The sequence below is a fragment of the Nerophis ophidion genome, linkage group LG21 (genome assembly GCF_033978795.1).
Source record: "Nerophis ophidion isolate RoL-2023_Sa linkage group LG21, RoL_Noph_v1.0, whole genome shotgun sequence".
Lineage (NCBI taxonomy): Eukaryota > Metazoa > Chordata > Actinopteri > Syngnathiformes > Syngnathidae > Nerophis > Nerophis ophidion.
Window position 1 is genome coordinate 38,392,331 of NC_084631.1, and position 18,174 is coordinate 38,410,504.

An 18,174-nucleotide genomic window follows, 5' to 3' on the forward strand; every position below is an offset into this window, starting at 1 on the left:
GTGCAGTCCTTTGAGACATTTGTGATTTGGGGCTATATAAATAAACATTGATTGATTGATTGATTGATTGATTGATGATGGTGCTCAGTGTGAACATTGAGTGGAAGGTGGAGGTCTTAAGAAGGAGGACATGTGTGGTGCTCAGTGTGAACATTCAGTCTGGAACAGCCAGCCATCTGTTAGCGAGCTATAGGAATAGAAGCATGTTTTCCTCTCCTGCTTGTTGCAGACTACTTTCCATGAGACTTAGTCACACAAGTTAGAAGATTAGAGCAAAGTAGTCAACTTAGTAGAGCAGTGATGCATTAGCGGCCACACTTTGGGTGTGGTTCTCTATAAAGTTACAGCTGCATAATGCGTTGTAAGTTTTCTCACTTTTTTTTTTCACTTTTTGCATTTTTGTAGTAATAAAATATTGTTCTTGATGTTCTGATATCAAAGTGTGGACTATCTGGACAGGACATAAGCTGATACCAAAGTGTGGATCATCTGGACAGGACACAAGCTGATACCACATCACGCTGATACTAAAGTGGGGACTATTTGGACAGGACACAAGCTGATACCAAAATGTGGACTCTCTGGACAGGACACAAGCTGATCCCACAGTACGCCGATACCAAAGTGTGGACTCTTTGGACAGGACACAAGCTGATACTAAAATGTGGACTCTCTGGACAGGACACAAGCTGATACCACAGGACGCCGATACCAAAGTGTGGACTCTTCGGACAGGACACAAGTTGATACTAAAGTGTGGACTATCTGGACAGGACACAGGCTGATACTACACCACGCTGATACTAAAGTGTGGACTATCTGGACAGGACACAAGCTGATATTACACCACGCTGCTACTAAAGTGTGGACTATCTGGACAGGAGACAAGTTGATACCACACTATGCTGATACCAAAATGTGGACCATCTGGACAGGACACAAGCTGATACCACACCACGCTGATACTAAAGTGTGGACTATCTGGACAGGACGCAGGCTGATACTACACCATGCTGATACTAAAGTGTGGACTATCTGGACAGGACACAAGCTGATACCACACCACGCTGATGCCAAAGTGTGGACTATCTGGACAGGACACAAGCTGATACCACACTACACTGATACCAAAGTGTGGACCATCTGGACAGGACACAAGCTGATACCAAAGTGTGGACTATCTGGACAGGACACAAGCTGATAGTCCACACTTTAATGTCCAGATAGTCCACACTTTGGTATCAGCATGGTGTGGTATCAGCTTGTGTCCTGTCCAGATAGTCCACACTTTGGTATCAGCTTGTGTCCTGTCCAGGTGGTCCACACTTTGGTATCAGCGTGGTGTGGTATCAGCTTGTGTACAGTCCAGAGAGTCCACACTTTGGTACCAGCTTGTGTCCTGTCCAGATAGTCCACACTTTGGTACCAGCTTGGTGTAGTATCTGGACAGGACACAAGCTGATACTAAAGTGTGGACTATCTGGACAGGACACAAGCTGATACCACACCACGCTGATACCACAGTGTGGACTATCTGGACAGGACACAAGCTGGTACCAAAATGTGGACTCTCTGGACGGGACACAAGCTGATACCACACCACGCTGATACCAAAGTGTGGACTATCTGGACAGGACACAAGCTGGTACCAAAGTGTGGACTATCTGGACAGGACACAAGCTGATACCACACCACGCTGATACTGAAGTGTGGACTATCTGGACAGGACACAAGCTGATACCACACCATGCTGATTTTTAAGTGTGGACTATCTGGACAGGACACAAGCTGATACCAAAATGTGGACTCTCTGGACAGTACACAAGCTGATACCACACCACGCTGATACCAAAGTGTGGACCACCTGGACAGGACACAAGCTGATACCACACCACGCTGATACTAAAGTGTGGATTATCTGGACAGGACACAGGCTGATACCAAAGTGTGGACCACCTGGACAGGACACAAGCTGGTACCCAAATGTGGACTCTCTGGACTGGACACAAGCTGATACCACACCACGCTGATACCAAAGTGTGGACCACCTGGACAGGACACCACGCTGATACCAAAGTGTGGACTATCTGGACAGGACACAAGCTGATACCACATCACGCTGATACTAAAGTGTGGACTCTCTGGACTGGACACAAGCTGATACCACACCACGCTGATACCAAAGTGTGGACCACCTGGACAGGACACAAGCTGATACTAAAGTGTGGACTATCTGGACAGGACACAAGCTGATACCACACCACGCTGATACTAAAGTGTGGACTATCTGGACAGGACACAAGCTGATACCACACCACGCTGATACCAAAGTGTGGACTATCTGGACAGGACACAAGCTGGTACCAAAATGTGGACTCTCTGGACTGGACACAAGCAGATACCACACCACGCTGATACCAAAGTGTGGACCACCTGGTCAGGACACAAGCTGATACCAAAGTGTGGACTATCTGGACAGGACACAAGCTGATACCACACCACGCTGATACTAAAGTGTGGACTATCTGGACAGGACACAAGCTGATACCAAAGTGTGGACCACCTGGACAGGACACAAGCTGGTACCCAAATGTGGACTCTCTGGACTGGACACAAGCTGATACCACACCACGCTGATACCAAAGTGTGGACCACCTGGACAGGACACCACGCTGATACCAAAGTGTGGACCACCTGGACAGGACACAAGCTGATACCAAAGTGTGGACTATCTGGACAGGACACAAGCTGATACCACACCACGCTGATACTAAAGTGTGGACTCTCTGGACTGGACACAAGCTGATACCACACCACGCTGATACCAAAGTGTGGACCACCTGGACAGGACACCACGCTGATACCAAAGTGTGGACCACCTGGACAGGACACAAGCTGATACCAAAGTGTGGACTATCTGGACAGGACACAAGCTGATACCACACCATGCTGATACTAAAGTGTGGACTATCTGGACAGGACACAAGCTGATACCAAAGTGTGGACCATCTGGACAGGACACAGCTGATACCACACCACGCTGATACCAAAGTGTGGACTATGTGGACAGGACACAAGCTGATACCACACCATGCTGATACTTAAGTGTGGACTGTCTGGACAGGACACAAACTGATACCACACCATGCTGATACTTAAGTGTGGACTATCTGGACAGGACACAAGCTGATACCAAAATGTGGACTCTCTGGACAGGACACAAGCTGATACCACACCACGCTGATCCCAGACTGTGCTCTATCTGGAGAGGACACAAGCTGATACCTCACCACGCTGATACCAAAGTGTGGAATATCTGGACAGGACACAAGCTGATACCACATTACGCTGATACCAAAGTGTGGACTATCTGGACAGGGGACAAATTGATACCACACTACACTGATACCAAACTGTGGACCATCTGGACAGGACACAAGCTGATACACACCACGCTGCTACTAAAGTGTGGACTATCTGGACAGGAGACAAGTTGATACCACACTACGCTGATACTAAAGTGTGGACTATCTGGACAGGACACAAGCTGATACCAAAGTGTGGACCATCTGGACAGGACACAAGCGGCTAATCCTGCTTGTCTGCTTTGCTAATACAAACATTAAGTGGCTGCACTTCATCAATATCATCGATTAGGCCTGAATGATTTGTTGCCAGAGGGTGATCGATCGTGGCCACTTCTTCCTGCGAGACAGCATGGAGGGCGATATCAGGGTGGCATTTGATATCAGGGTGGCATTTGGAAGATGTGTGGGATTTCTTATGTCAGGAACACAACTTTTACTCAAACACAAGCTGGCCTTCCTCAATATCACTCACCTGTACTTTTCATGCAGGGGATGACACACACACACACACACACACACACACACACACACACACACACACACACACACACACACACGCACGCACACAGAGAGGGACAGTATAAAAGGAGCATCCTTCCCAGTCGGCATAGAAGTCTCCATCCTCACACACTCCCTTCAACGCAACAACCATCTTCTCTCAAGGTAGGAAAACCTTTTTTGTTTCCTTTATTATTTCTCCTTGATTCAAGTTTACTTAAAAAAAAATGCATTATTTAGAATATTTTTTTTAACTTCAAAAATTTAATTATTGCTATTATTTTTCTACTGTAATGTGATTTCTACAGAGCATCCTTCTTGACTACTTTATGTATGATGATGTTTTTTCAAGAATGTACCGTATTTACTTGAATTGCCGCCGGGGCGCTAATTAATTTAAAACCTCTTCTCACTCCGGCGCTCACCAAAGGCATGCGGTAAATTTAGGCCTGCGCTTATGAATTCGAGTGTGATGTAAGGATACCATCATGAAAAGCACATTTAATAAAAAAAAACATTATTATGGTCTTACCTTGACTTATAAATGAAGTCCATGCGCAGCTCCTTCTGATCAAAAGCATCAATAACTTGTTTATAGAAGTCTTCCTTATCTTTCTTCAGTTTTAAAAGTCTCTCTGTCTCGATGGAGATCTTCCTTTATTACCTCCTACTTTGATTGAAAGTCCAGTTTAGAAAACTGTTTTATTTTAGATATGTAATCCTCCATGTTAAAAGTGCAAGCGAGAGGAAAAAATAAACGAACGCTGCTTGTTGTCACTTCTTCTGCAGCCGAGTAGTCGCAAGAAGGGTCACTAGCGCCCTCTACCACCAGGAGGCGGGAGTCATTTAATGACTCATATTTGACACACGCGGCTACGGTATATTAATAAAACATAGCTGCTTACTGTTCTTTTTAGCATATTCAATAGCTTGGACCTTAAATCCTACTGAATAGCTCTTCTTCCCTTTATGCGATTTCAAATGATTGAAATCAGCCTCCTCCTTTTTGAAAATGATGACAGGTGAAGTGTCACTCGTGACGTGACGAGTTTGACCCGGCGGAAATTCGAGACATGCGCTAATAAAAATAATATTTTGCGAAACAAGTTTGATTCTGAGCTGGCGGTAATGCTAAGCATGCGCTAATTATTTTGCGAAACGAGTTTGACCCGGCAGTAATTCTAGGCGGGCTATATACCCGGCGGCAATTCAAGGAAATACGGTACATGAAGTGCCAATGATAACAATATTTACATTTCATTTCAGATTTCAGAGAGAATATTGAGCCCCAGATGTTCTTCAGTGTTAGAATGAACTTGTGTGTGTTGCAGATGTCCGCAGGGCTGAGTGTGTGTGTGGTGCTGGTTGTCTTATGTTCAAGCTCTTTGGGGCTGCCCTTCTCCTCTCATGGCCAAGACCAGGACCAACGTTCCCCTTCTCGAGAAGGTACCCCGACATTCCCACCAGTGGGACTTTAAATTAGTAACATCTGCTTTCTGTGTGGAGCAGCACTCTTGGAAGGCCACACCTTGGAGGAGGCTCACCTGCGACACGGCCGCTCTGCCCCCCAGGAGGATGCCGAGTCTCGGGCTAACCTCAGCCAGCTCCTGGCAAGACTCATCTCCTCCAGGAAAGGTGTGTGTGTGTGTGTGTGTGTGTGTGTGTGTGTGTGTGTGTGTGTGTGTGTGTGTGTGTGTGTGTGTGTGTGTCGCCTTGAAGGAGACAAGTGCTCTTGTGTGAGACCCTCAGCCCCCTCCTCCTTCAATCTGACTAATGAGTGGCAGCACAGGCAGTTTGTAAAATGAATTAGTGGCTCTGGAAAGCTTTTGTGGTTTCCGAGTGTGTCCGTGTCTTCCGGCCACTCGCTGCTTTTCTTTCTCGCTCTCACTTCATGAAAATCCGGGATTTTTTTTCGCCGCTTGCCATCAGCAAAAAAAAAAAAAAATAGCGCATCTAACGGCCGAGGTTCTAAACGTCCGCGGCGCAAGATTTTGAGATTTAAACACGGGTTCAAAATTACCGTATGTTCTTGAATTGTCGCCGGGTATATAGTGTGCGACTGCCTAGAATTACTGCCGGGTCTAACTCGTTTCGCAAAATTTTATTTTTATTAGCGCGTCTAGAATTTCCACCGGGTCAAACTCGTCACGTCACGAGTGACACTTCACCTGTCATCATTTTCAAATGGAGGAGGCTGATTTCAATCATTTGAAATCACATAAAGGGAAGAAGACTCAGAGCTATTCAGTAGGATTTAAGGTCCAAGCTATTGAATATGCTAAAAGAACAGTAAGCAGCTATGTTTTATTAATATACCATAGCTGCGTGTGTCAAATATGAGTCAATAACACCTCCTGGTGGTAGAGGGCGTTAGTGATCCTTCTTGCGACTACTCGGCTACAGAAAAAGTGACAACAAGCAGCAAGAGTGAGCAGCGATCGTTTATTTTTTCCTCTCGCTTGCACTTTTAACATGGAGGATTACATATCTAAAAAAAAAACAGTTTTCTAAACTGGACTTTCAATCGAAGCAGGAGGTAATAAAGGAAGATCTCCATCGAGACAGAGAGACTTTTAAAACTGAAGAAAGATAAGGAAGACTTCTATAAACAAGTTATCGATGCTTTTGATCAGAAGGAGCTGCGCATGGACTTGATTTATAAGTAAAGGTAAGACCATAATAACGTTTGTTTTATTAAATGTGCTTTTCATGATGGTATCCTTACATCACAACCAAATTTATAAGCGCAGGCCTAAATTTACCGCATGCCTTTGGTAAACGCCGGAGTGAGAAGAGGTTTTAAATTAATTAGCGCCCCGGCGGCAATTCAACGGAATACGGTATTTTGCCAAGAAGCGTAGTCAACTACATTCTGTTCAAACAAAAATAGAAATGGTGGATTTTTGTGTTACACATTTAAACAAATAAAATCACTTCATTTAATAGTTTTTAGAAAACATGAAAAAAATAATATTTGAATATATTTTCATGGAAAATAAATTGCACAATCAATTGTGCGATTAACCTGTGTAAATACATGATTAATACGATAATGTTTTGTAATTAATCACATGAGTTAACTTGTTTACTTTGACAACTCTAATTAGAGGAAAAATAGCGAAATAGTATGTGGAGATTCATGGTTTGCTTTAAGAAGTTTTTATCCAATTTTTTTTTTTTGGGGTTAAAACAATATTTGTAGAGATCTAATTGTCCTTGCTCCAAAAAAAGTCATATGTTTTTTTTTTAATTAAGGCAAGTTGTTCATAAAACATTTTTTATATATGAATATGTGCTTTACTTTTAACAAACAAAAATGTGTATATATACATTTTTTTTGGTTGAAAAAGAAAAGCATTTATAAAAGTTAGAAATACAAACCCTGTTTCCATATGAGTTGGGAAATTGTGTTAGATGTAAATATAAACAGAATACAATGATTTGCAAATCCTTTTCAACCCATATTCAGTTGAATATGCTACAAAGACAACATATTTGATGTTCAAACTCATACCTTATTTTTTTTTTGCAAAGAATAATTAACTTAGAATTTCATGGTTGCAACACGTGCCAAAGTAGTTGGGAAAGGGCATGTTCACCACTGTGTTACATCACCTTTTCTTTTAACAACACTCAATAAGCGTTTGGGAACTGAGGAAAGTAATTGTTGAAGTTTTGAAAGTGGAATTCTTTCCTATTCTTGTTTTATGTAGAGCTTCAGTCGTTCAACAGTCCGGGGTCTCCGCTGTCGTATTTTACGCTTCATAATGCGCCACACATTTTCCATGGAAGACAGGTCTGGACTGCAGGCGAGCCAGGAAAGTACCCGCACTCTTTTACTACGAAGCCACCCCGTTGTACACTTGTCTCGCTGAAATAAGCAGGGGCGTCCATGATAACGTTGCTTGGATGAAAAAAATATGTTGTTCCAAAAACCTGTATGGACCATTCAGCATTAATGGTGCCTTCACAGATGTATAAGTTACCCATGCCTTGGGCACTAATACACCCCCATATCATCACAGATGCTGGCTTTTACATTTTGCGCCTATAACAATCCGGATGGTTATTTTCCTTTTTGTTCCGGAGGACACCATGTCCTTTGTTTCCAAATATAATTTGAAATGTGGACTGGTCAGACCACAGAACACTTCTCCACTTTGCATCAGTCCATCTTAGATGAGCCCAGCCAAGCCGGCGGCATTTCAGGATATTGTTGATAAATGGCTTTGGCTTTGCATAGTAGAGTTTTAACTTGCACTTACAGATGTAGTGACCAACTGTAGTTACTGACAGTGGTTTTATGAAGTGTTCCTGAGCCCATGCGGTGATATCCTTTACACACTGATGTCGGTTTTGATGCAGTACCGCCTGAGCAATCAAAGGTCCGTAATATCATTGCTTACGTGCAGTGATTTCTCCAGATTCTCTGAACCTTTTGATGATTTTACGGACCGTAGATGGTAAAATCCCTAAATTCCTTGCAATAGCTCGTTGAGAAATGTTGTTCTAAAACTGTTCAACAATTTGCTTACAAAGTGGTGACCCTCACCCCATCCTTGTTTGTGAATTACTTAGCATTTCATGGAAGCTGTTTTTATACCCAATCATGGAACCCACCTGTTCCGAATTAGCCTGCACACCTGTGGGATGTTCCAAATAAGTGTTTGATGAGCATTCCTCAACTTTATCAGTATTTATTGCCACCTTTCCCAACTTCTTTGTCATGTGTTGCTGGCATCAAATTCTAAAGTTAATGATTATTTGCAAAAAAAAAAGTTTATGAGTTTGAACATCAAATATGTTGTCTTTGTAGCATATTCAACTGAATATGGGTTGAAAAGGAAGTCCAGGGTGTACCCTGCCTTCTGGCCCCCCGTGACCCCAAAAGGGAATAAGCGGTAGGAAATGGATGGATGGATGTATTCTGTTTATATTTACATCCAACACAATTTCCCAACTCATATGGAAACGGGGTTTGCATGTGTCTATTATGTTATGTTATGTTCTGTTGTATTATGTTCTGTTGTGTTATGTTCTGTTATATTATGTTCTGTTATATTATGTAATGTTGTATTATATTATGTTATGTTGCATTTTGTTATGTTATATCATGTTATGTTATATTTTGTTATATTATTTTTTTGTTATATTATGTTCTGATGTATTATGTTATGTTGTATTATGTTATGTTATATCATGTTATGTTATGTTTTGTTATTATGTTTTGTTATATTATGTTATGTTGTATTATGTTATGTTATATCATCCATCCATCCATCCATTTTCTACCGCTTATTCCCTTTTGGGGTTGCGGGGGGCGCTGGCGCCTATCTCAGCTACAATCGGGCGGAAGGCGGGGTACACCCTGGACAAGTCGCCACCTCATTGCAGATGTTATATCATGATATGTTATATTGTATTATGTTATGTTTTGTTATATTATGTCTTGTTATTTTGTGTTCTGTTGTCTTATGTTATTTGTCTATTATGTTATGTGTCTATTATGTTACGTTATGTTCTGCTGTATTATGTTCTTGTATTATGTTCTGTTGTGTTGTGTTCTGTTGTGTTATGTTCTGTTGTATTATGTTCTTGTATTATGTTCTGTTGTGTTGTGTTCTGTTGTGTTATGTTCTGTTATATTATGTTCTGTTGTATTATAGTATGTTATATTATGTTAAGTTGTATTATGTTATGTTATATTTTGGTAATTTTTTTTGTTATATCATGCTATGTTATATCATGTTATATTATGTTATTTTATATTTTTTTTATGTTATGTTATTTTATGTAATGTTGTATCAAATTGTTATTTTCTTATGTTTTGTTATATTATGTTATGTTGTATTATGTTATGTTATATCATGTTATGTTATATTTTGTTATATTATGTTTTATTATGTTATGTTACATTATGTTATGTTAATTATGTTAGTCTCCTGTGTTACAACTTTGCTGTACTTGAATAACATCACATGTCAAAGGTTAGATTGACGTGTGTCTCCTGAGTGTGTGTGTGCGTGTGTGTGTGTGTGAGTGTGTGTGTGTGAAGGGAGTCATGTTCTTTGCTGTTCGCTTTGCATGTTTTGGTGTGGGAGGTGTCGTTGTCGAGTCTTTTGCCGGCAATATTCTCAGCAACGTGTGTGTGTGTGTGTGTGTGTGTGTGTGTGTGTGCGTGTGTGTGTGTGTTGTGTAGGAGGATGTGGCGAGGTGGAAAGCAGCATCTCTCCACGCGCAGAAATGCAATGCTGCTTCTCTCACCATAAAAGAAATATAAATAAAGATGAGCCGACTGGAATCTGAACACACTTTTCGGAAAAGTGTGTTCTGATGTAATTTTGTCATTAGTAACCACAACAATACACTTTTACTTCTAAACGCACTGTGTGTACCTAATGTTGTGAGCAGTCCTACACGGTGGAGTGGTAACAATCAGCCATCACATTAGGCACAAACACTGTAATGAGTGTGTGTGTGTGTGTGTGTGTGTGTGTGTACCTAATGTTGTGAGCAGTCCTACACAGTGGAGTGGTAACAATCAGCCATCACATAGGTACACACACACACAGTGTAGTGTGTGTGTGTACTGTTGCGTTCGGACCAAATGTTCCTCCGAGGGAATTTAAGTTGCTGGTCAATCCCAAGTTCTTTTGATGACACATAAGCTGATTTTAAATGATAACCCAGAACAGAATAGGTATTTTGCAATTTATTCCAAAGCTTTGGAGAGACCAACCTAAAAAAAAACCACATTCAATTCGCATCGCCTAGTTCAGGGGTAGGGAACCTATGGCTCTAGAGCCAGATGTGGCTCTTTTGATGACTGCGTCTGGCTCTCGGATAAATCTGAGCTGACAATGCTTAACACGATAAGTAATGAATAATTCCACTTGTAATCACAGTGTTAAAAATAATGTTCAAAATATAAAACATTCTCGTGCATTTTTAATCCATCCATCCGTTTTCTACCGCACCTGTTTAAGAAGTTGCGTTAATGGTAGGAAGTTATTTATTTACTATTGGTTAGTGAGGGGCTTGCCCTCCTGGGGTTTTTCCGACCACCAAGCACCGACATGAGAGCCTGTTTCAGGGTTACAATATTGTTTTATTTTTCAATAAGTCTCTCAGTTGCTTTCCAGTTGCTCACCACAACGGATCGGTACAACTTCCGCATTACTGAAGACGCCGCACCGATCAGCTGTCGATCTCACCATCCACTCTTCCCTCACTCGTGAACAAGACTCATAGGTACTTGAACTCCTCCACAAAGATGAATATCATTAACTATTAATAATAACATAGAGTTAAAGTTAAATTGAGCAAATGGCTATTTCTTACCCCTTCAAAACTTTTGTTTTGAAGGGGTAATTGCCAACTTCCTGTTGATTTTTGCTAAAGGATGTAAATTATTAAAATGTAGGTCTAAGTGAGACCTACATAGATGATTTTGTTTCATGTCTCTCCGACATTCTTACCGGAAGAAATAATAATTTGTCTTTGTTAGAAATATCGCTTGGTCCAATTTGTTATAAATTCTAACAAAGTGCAGATTGGATTTTAACCTATTTAAAACATGTCATCAAAAATGTATATTTATTGTGAGAAATCATTAAGATGATCAGTGTTTCCACAAAATAAATACAGTTAATTATTAATAATAACATAGAGTTAAAGGTAAATTGAGCGAATTGGCTATTTCTGGCAATTTATTTAAGTGTGTATCAAACTGGGAGCTCTTCGCATTAATCAGTACCCAAGAACAGCTCTTGGTTTCAAAAAGGTTGGTGACCCCTGCTTTACAGTTTATATAAGATTTCAATTGTTGGGTGCTGATTGAGTTCAGAAATGATTCATTACGCCAAAAAAACGGAAATGCTGATTATCGGTCCGGCTAGACACCGACCTCTATTTAACATTTGACAACCAAACAATTAAACAAGGCGACTCTGTAAAGAATCTGGGTATTATCTTCGACCCAACTCTCTCCTTTGAGGCACACATTAAAAGCGTTACTAAAACGGCCTTCTTTCATCTCCGTAATATCGCTAAAATTCGCTCCATTTTGTCCACTAAAGGCGCCGAGTCATTATCCATGCGTTTGTTACGTCTCGTCTCGATTACTGTAACGTATTATTTTCGGGTCTCCCCATGTCTAGCATTAAAAGATTACAGTTGGTACAAAATGCGGCTGCTAGACTTTTGACAAGAACAAGGAAGTTTAATCATATTACGCCTGTACTGTACATACCTTTATATACATATATACATACATATATACCTATACTGTATATACCTTTATATACATATATACATACATATATACCTATACTGGCTCACCTGCACTGGCTTCCTGTGCACTTAAAATGTGACTTTAAGGTTTTACTACTTACGTATAAAATACTACACGGTCTAGCTCCATCCTATCTTGCCGATTGTATTGTACCGTATGTCCAGGCAAGAAATCTGCGTTCAAAAGACTCCGGCCTATTAGTGATTCCCAAAGCCCAAAAAAAGTCTGTGGGCTATAGAGCGTTTTCCGTTCGGGCTCCAGTACTCTGGAATGCCCTCCCAGTAACAGTTCGAGATGCTACCTCAGTAGAAGCATTTAAGTCTCACCTCAAAACTCATTTGTATACTCTAGCCTTTAAATAGACTCCCCTTTTTAGACCAGTTGATCTGCCGTTTCTTTTCTTTTTCTCCTATGTCCCACTCTCCCTTGTGGAGGGGGTCCGGTCCGATCCGGTGGACATGTACTGTTCACCTGTGTATCGGCTGGGGACATCTCTGCGCTGCTGATCCGCCTGCGCTTGGGATGGTTTCTTGCTGGCCCCCGCTGTGAACGGGACTCTCGCTGCTTTGTTGGATCCGCTTTGGACTGGACTCTCGCGACTGTGTTGGATCCATTATGGATTGAACTTTCACAGTATCATGTTAGACCTGCTGGACATCCATTGCTTTCCTCCTCTCCAAGGTTCTCATAGTCATCATTGTCACCGACGTCCCACTGGGTGTGAGTTTTCCTTGTCCTTATGTGGGCTACCGAGGATGTCGTAGTGGTTTGTGCAGCCCTTTGAGACACTAGTGATTTAGGGCTATATAAGTAAACATTTTTTGATTGATTGATTGATTACTCAACCCATTCATGCAATATATTATTTGGTATGTAAATAATAACAAAACAGGTTTCTAAAGCTCCACTTGTCCGCTATGCATGCAATGAGAAAACACGGAACTGGCCTAAGTATCGTTTTAAAAACCCAATTCTGAAAAGGATGAATCGACTCAGAATGGGAATGAACACGAATGCTGATCGAAATGTGAACATTCTACTGTATGCTGGACATTGAGTCCGCCAAGATCTGCACACGGTGTTTTAAAGGCAATGCGGCACCTTCATCACGTCTTCTTCCTCTCAGGTTCGGTGCGTAGAAACTCATCCAGCAGCAGAGGCGGCGGCGTGAGCATCGCCAACCAGCGGCGAGCAGACGGGGGCGACTACTTGGGCTGGATGGACTTCGGCAAGCGCAGTGCAGAAGAGTACGAGTACTCCTCCTAAAAACTACACTGTGCCCTTCTCAAGACTAAAGTATTTATGAGGAGTTTGGCTTGTACTTTTGTTTTTTTTTTAATGTACCGTCAAATGCAATATGAATAATACGCCAATTTTTTGGGTCACTCTGTCACCAACTTGTGGTTTGGAGTGGAAAAGAGAAATGTGGTGGCAGGGTACTTATAGACGAATAAAACATGAAAATGTCAACAAATATGTGACATTTTTTTCTTCTGACTCCTTGTTTCAACACATCTGGTCGAGGCAGATGGCCGCCCCAAGCATGCCTTCGTTCTGTCCCGCCATCTTTTTACAAACCCCGTTTCCATATGAGTTGGGAAATTGTGTTTGATGTAAATATAAACGGAATACAATGATTTGCAAACCTTTTTCAACCCATATTCAGTTGAATATGCTACAAAGACAACATATGGGGCGGTATAGCTCGGTTGGTTGAACCTGCAACTTGAGGGTTGCAGGTTCGATTCCCGCATACGCCATCTTAGCCACTGCCGTCGTGTCCTTGAGCAAGACACTTTACCCACCTGCTCCCAGTGCCCCCCACACTGGTTTAAATGTAACATAGATATTGGGTTTCACTATGTAAAGCACTTTGAGTCACTAGAGAAAAGCGCTATATAAATATAATTCACTTCACACTTCACTTATTTGATGTTCAAACTGATAAACATTTTTGTGTGTGCAATATTCAGTTGAATATGATACAAAGACAACATATGGGGCGGTATAGCTCGGTTGGTTGAACCTGCAACTTGAGGGTTGCAGGTTCGATTCCCGCGTACGCCATCTTAGCCACTGCCGTCGTGTCCTTGAGCAAGACACTTTACCCACCTGCTCCCAGTGCCCCCCCACACTGGTTTAAATGTAACATAGATATTGGGTTTCACTATGTAAAGCACTTTGAGTCACTAGAGAAAAGCGCTATATAAATATAATTCACTTCCCACTTCTCTTATTGATGTTCAAACTGATAAACATTTTTGTGTGTGCAAATAATCATTAACTTTAGATTTTGATGCCAGCAACACGTGACAAAGAAGTTGAGAAAGGTGGCAATAAATACTGATAAAGTTGAGAACTGCTCATCACAACACTTATTTGGAACATCCCACAGGTGTGCAGGCTAATTGGGAACAGGTGGGTGCCATGATTGGGTATAAAAGCAGCTTCCATGAAATGCCAAGTAATTCACAAACAAGGATGGGGTGATGGTCACCAATTTGTAAGCAAATTGTCGAACGGTTTTAGAACATTTCTCAAAGAGCTATTGCAAGGAATTTAGGGATTTTACCATCTACTGTCCATCCAATCATCAAAAAGTTTAGATAATCTAAAGAAATCCCTGCACGTAACCAATGATATTACGGACTTTCGATCCCTCAGGCGGTACTGCATCAAAATCCGGCATTAGTGTGTAAAGGATATCATCACATGGGTTCAGGGACAATTCATAAAACCACTGTCAGTAACTACGGTTGGTCGCTACATCTGTAAGTTTTATTGCTCAGGAAATGACTAAAATATAATTGTGAAAGTGATGCAATTATAGTACGATAATTTACTGTGAATATAATAGGACAATTTTTACAGCGTATGATTTGAAAATGTTGCATGCTTCTGCTTAAATTCTTTATTTTTGGGGGATTTATTTGAGTAACTCTTATCTATAAAAGCGATATACTAATTGAAACTCATTTCTCCCCATTAGTCTCAAAATCAAGTTTACGTTACTAACTTTGCCTCCTTACTCTATAAAAGACTTCTAAGATGAAAATTAGGAACCGATGTCCCTTTGGGACAGAGGACCCTTTTGAATTTCCAAGGTTTTATTATTATTATTCTTTGTTATTAAACTGCAGCCTCTCTGAGCTGTAATTTGACCCCCTTAACATGCTTCAAAACTCACCAAATTTGACACACACATCAGGACTGGTGAAAATTGCGATCTAATAAAAAAACCAACAAACCCAAAACTCAAAATTGCGCTCTAGCCCCCTTTAGAAAGAAAACACAGACAAAACTGTCTGTAACTTCCAGTAGGAATGTCATAGAAACATGAACAAAAACTACTACGTAGGTCTCAGTTAGACCTATCATCCACTGAGACCTCCCGGCCAAAATCAACAGGAAGTTTCCTATTCCCACTTCAATACAAAAGTTGGCTAAAAAATGTCGCTTTATTTCAAACATTATCTCCTCTGAGGCCGTTTGTCGTTTTGCCTTCAAATAAGCACAGAAGAGAGATTGAACCCTTCTGATTAAAAGTTAAAGAGGGTTTGGATTTGTTGAGCCCGCAAAGAACCATTTCGCTGCTGCTGTTGTCACAAAATGGTGGCTTTCTGCTCAGACAAAACTGTAGGACTGTCATACACACATGAAACAAAAACCTCAATGTAGGTATCACTGAGACTTATATTTCATACACTGACCGCCCCCAACTAAAATCAACAGGAAGTTTGCTATTCCCACTTCAATACAACAACTGCATTCCTTTCACCATGCATTAGAGTCTCAAAATGGCGGCACCAAGGCTTCCTTATAAAATGCCCAAGCCACTTTACAACTGTTATTACTATGAGACTGATGTATAACACATGTGTATACCACTTTTGCACTTTTGCTCTGTGTAACAATCCATCCATCCATCTTCTACCGCTTATCTGGGCTTGGGTTGCTGGGGCAGCATCCAAAGCGGTCCTGTCCATCGCTGCTTGCAGCTTTAATTATTCTTATTTTTGTGACTGATGGCACACCTGCCGCCTCTCACTCTGCTGAGCACACCAGGGGACATTCCTCTCCGGCTATGGTCTGCAATCAACACACCTGACATTGATGAGAGACCTGCCTTCATAAGCCAGCGCGTCTCGCGTTCCAGTGCCAGAACGTAGCTACTTATACATGTAAGCCTTATCACGTCTCCAGCTTTCCTTGCCTATGTGCTTCCTAGCTTGTTGTGTTTTCCCCCCATCGTGTCCTGTGTCGTGTCGTCATCCAGCTTCCCCGTTGTCGAGCTGTGTGTCTCGTCTTCCTGGATCCCCTCCGGACTCTCTGGATCTCAACATCATGCCTGCCCTCGGACCATGATGCCTCACTCCAGCCCTTGACCTCCCGCCTCTCCCTGGACCTCTGAGCCTGCCTTGCCCTATCTGGACTTCCGCCTGGATTTCAACACGCACCTGGTAACATACTTGCTACACTTATTTACACCATGTTCATTTGGATTACTGTATTTCCTTGAATTGCCGCTGGGTATATAGTATGCGTTTGCCTAGAGTTACTGCCGGGTCAAAATAATTAGCACATGCTTAGCATTAGCGCCGGCTCAGGATTAACGCTGGGTCTAACTCGTTTCGCAAAATATTATTTTTATTAATCAATCAATCAATCAATGATTATTTATATAGCCCTAAATCACTAGTATCTCAAAGAGCTGCACAAACCACAAAACAAACCACAATGACATCCTCAGTAGAGCCCACATAAGGGCAAGGAAAACTCACACCCAGTTAGCGCATGTCTAGAATTTCCGCCGGGTCAAACTCGTCACGTCACGAGTGACACTTCACCCGTCATCATTTTCAAAATGGAGGAGGCTGATTTCAATAATTTGAAATCGCATAAAGGGAAGAAGATTAAGAGCTATTCAGTAGGATTTAAGGTCCAAGCTATTGAATATGCTAAAAAGAACAGTAAGCAGCTATGTTTTATTAATACACCGTAGCTGCGTGAGTCAAATATGAGTCATTAAAACACTCTAGCCTCCTGGTGGTAGAGGGCGCTAGTGATCCTTCTTGCGACTACTCGGCTGCAGAAGAAGTGACAACAAGCAGCAAGAGTGAGCAGCGATTGTTTATTTTTTCCTCTCGCTTACACTTTTAACATGGAGGATTACATATCTAAAATAAAACAGTTTTCTAAACTGGACTTTCAATCGAAGCAGGAGGTAATAAAGGAAGATCTCCATCGAGACATACTTTTAAAACTGAAGAAAGATAAGGAAGACTTCTATAAACAAGTCATCAATGCTTTTGATCAGTAGGAGCGGCGCATGGACTTCATTTATAAGTAAAAGTAAGACCATGATAACATTTTTTTTAATTAAATGTGCTTTTCATGATGGTATCCTTACATCACACTCAAATTTATAAGCACCGGCCTAAATTTACCGCATGCCTTTGGTAAGTGCCGGAGTGAGAAGAGGTTTTAAAATAATAAGCGCATGCTTGCCTTTACCGCATGCCTTTGGTAACCGCCGGAGTGAGAGGAGGTTTTAAATTAATTAGCGCCCTGGCGGCAATTCCATGAAATATGGTAAGTATACACTTCACAAAGCTTTGTTTATTTCGAGCTAACCACGTCCCTGTCTCCTCCTCCCGCTGCACCGTTCCAATTATCATGACATTTGCACATTTTCACTGCTGAAATGAAAATGTTTTCCAGAAACTTGCTTTTTTCATTTCTTTTTGAGCGCGATCATGCAGGAAGCACCCTGCTAAACCAATGACAGTGCTTTGGTTTTGACGGACATAGATATCTACATACATCCATATTTAAGATATATATATATATATATATATATATATATATATATATATATATATATATATACATATATATATATATATATATACATATTTAAGAGTTATTTCTTTCTATAGTCATATTTGAAAACAGATAGTGTTTTTCCATTTGTTCTCTTTCTGTTTGTCCGCTAGTAAACTGTGTATGTTAACT

General features: G+C 41.2%; 1 protein-coding gene and 1 long non-coding RNA gene across 2 annotated transcripts in view; both read left to right on the forward strand.

Annotated features, from left to right (window-relative positions):
• Positions 1–993, forward strand: part of LOC133539495 (uncharacterized) — an 8,702-nt gene extending 7,709 nt beyond the window's left edge. Inside the window, exon 3 of the long non-coding RNA XR_009803404.1 lies at positions 460–993. This is a non-coding gene — a long non-coding RNA (uncharacterized LOC133539495). The remainder of the gene's footprint in view (positions 1–459) is intronic.
• A 1,404-nt stretch (positions 994–2,397) lies between these two features.
• LOC133540081 (cholecystokinin-like) lies at positions 2,398–13,633 on the forward strand. The gene is made up of 4 exons (XM_061882569.1): positions 2,398–4,031; positions 5,198–5,312; positions 5,376–5,501; positions 13,286–13,633. Exons 1-4 carry the CDS (start codon positions 3,768–3,770, stop codon positions 13,423–13,425), a joined length of 645 nt encoding a protein of 214 aa, XP_061738553.1. The 5' UTR covers positions 2,398–3,767; the 3' UTR covers positions 13,426–13,633.
• Positions 13,634–18,174: the final 4,541 nt, after the last annotated feature.

Coding starts and splice junctions, on each gene's coding strand:
- LOC133540081 (XM_061882569.1), top strand. CDS start 3,768: ATGTGTGGGATTTCTTATGTCAGGAACACAACTTTTACTCAAACACAA. Junction 5,313..5,375: donor ACGTTCCCCTTCTCGAGAAG/GTACCCCGACAT, acceptor TGTGTGGAGCAG/CACTCTTGGAAGGCCACACC. Junction 5,502..13,285: donor ACTCATCTCCTCCAGGAAAG/GTGTGTGTGTGT, acceptor TCTTCCTCTCAG/GTTCGGTGCGTAGAAACTCA.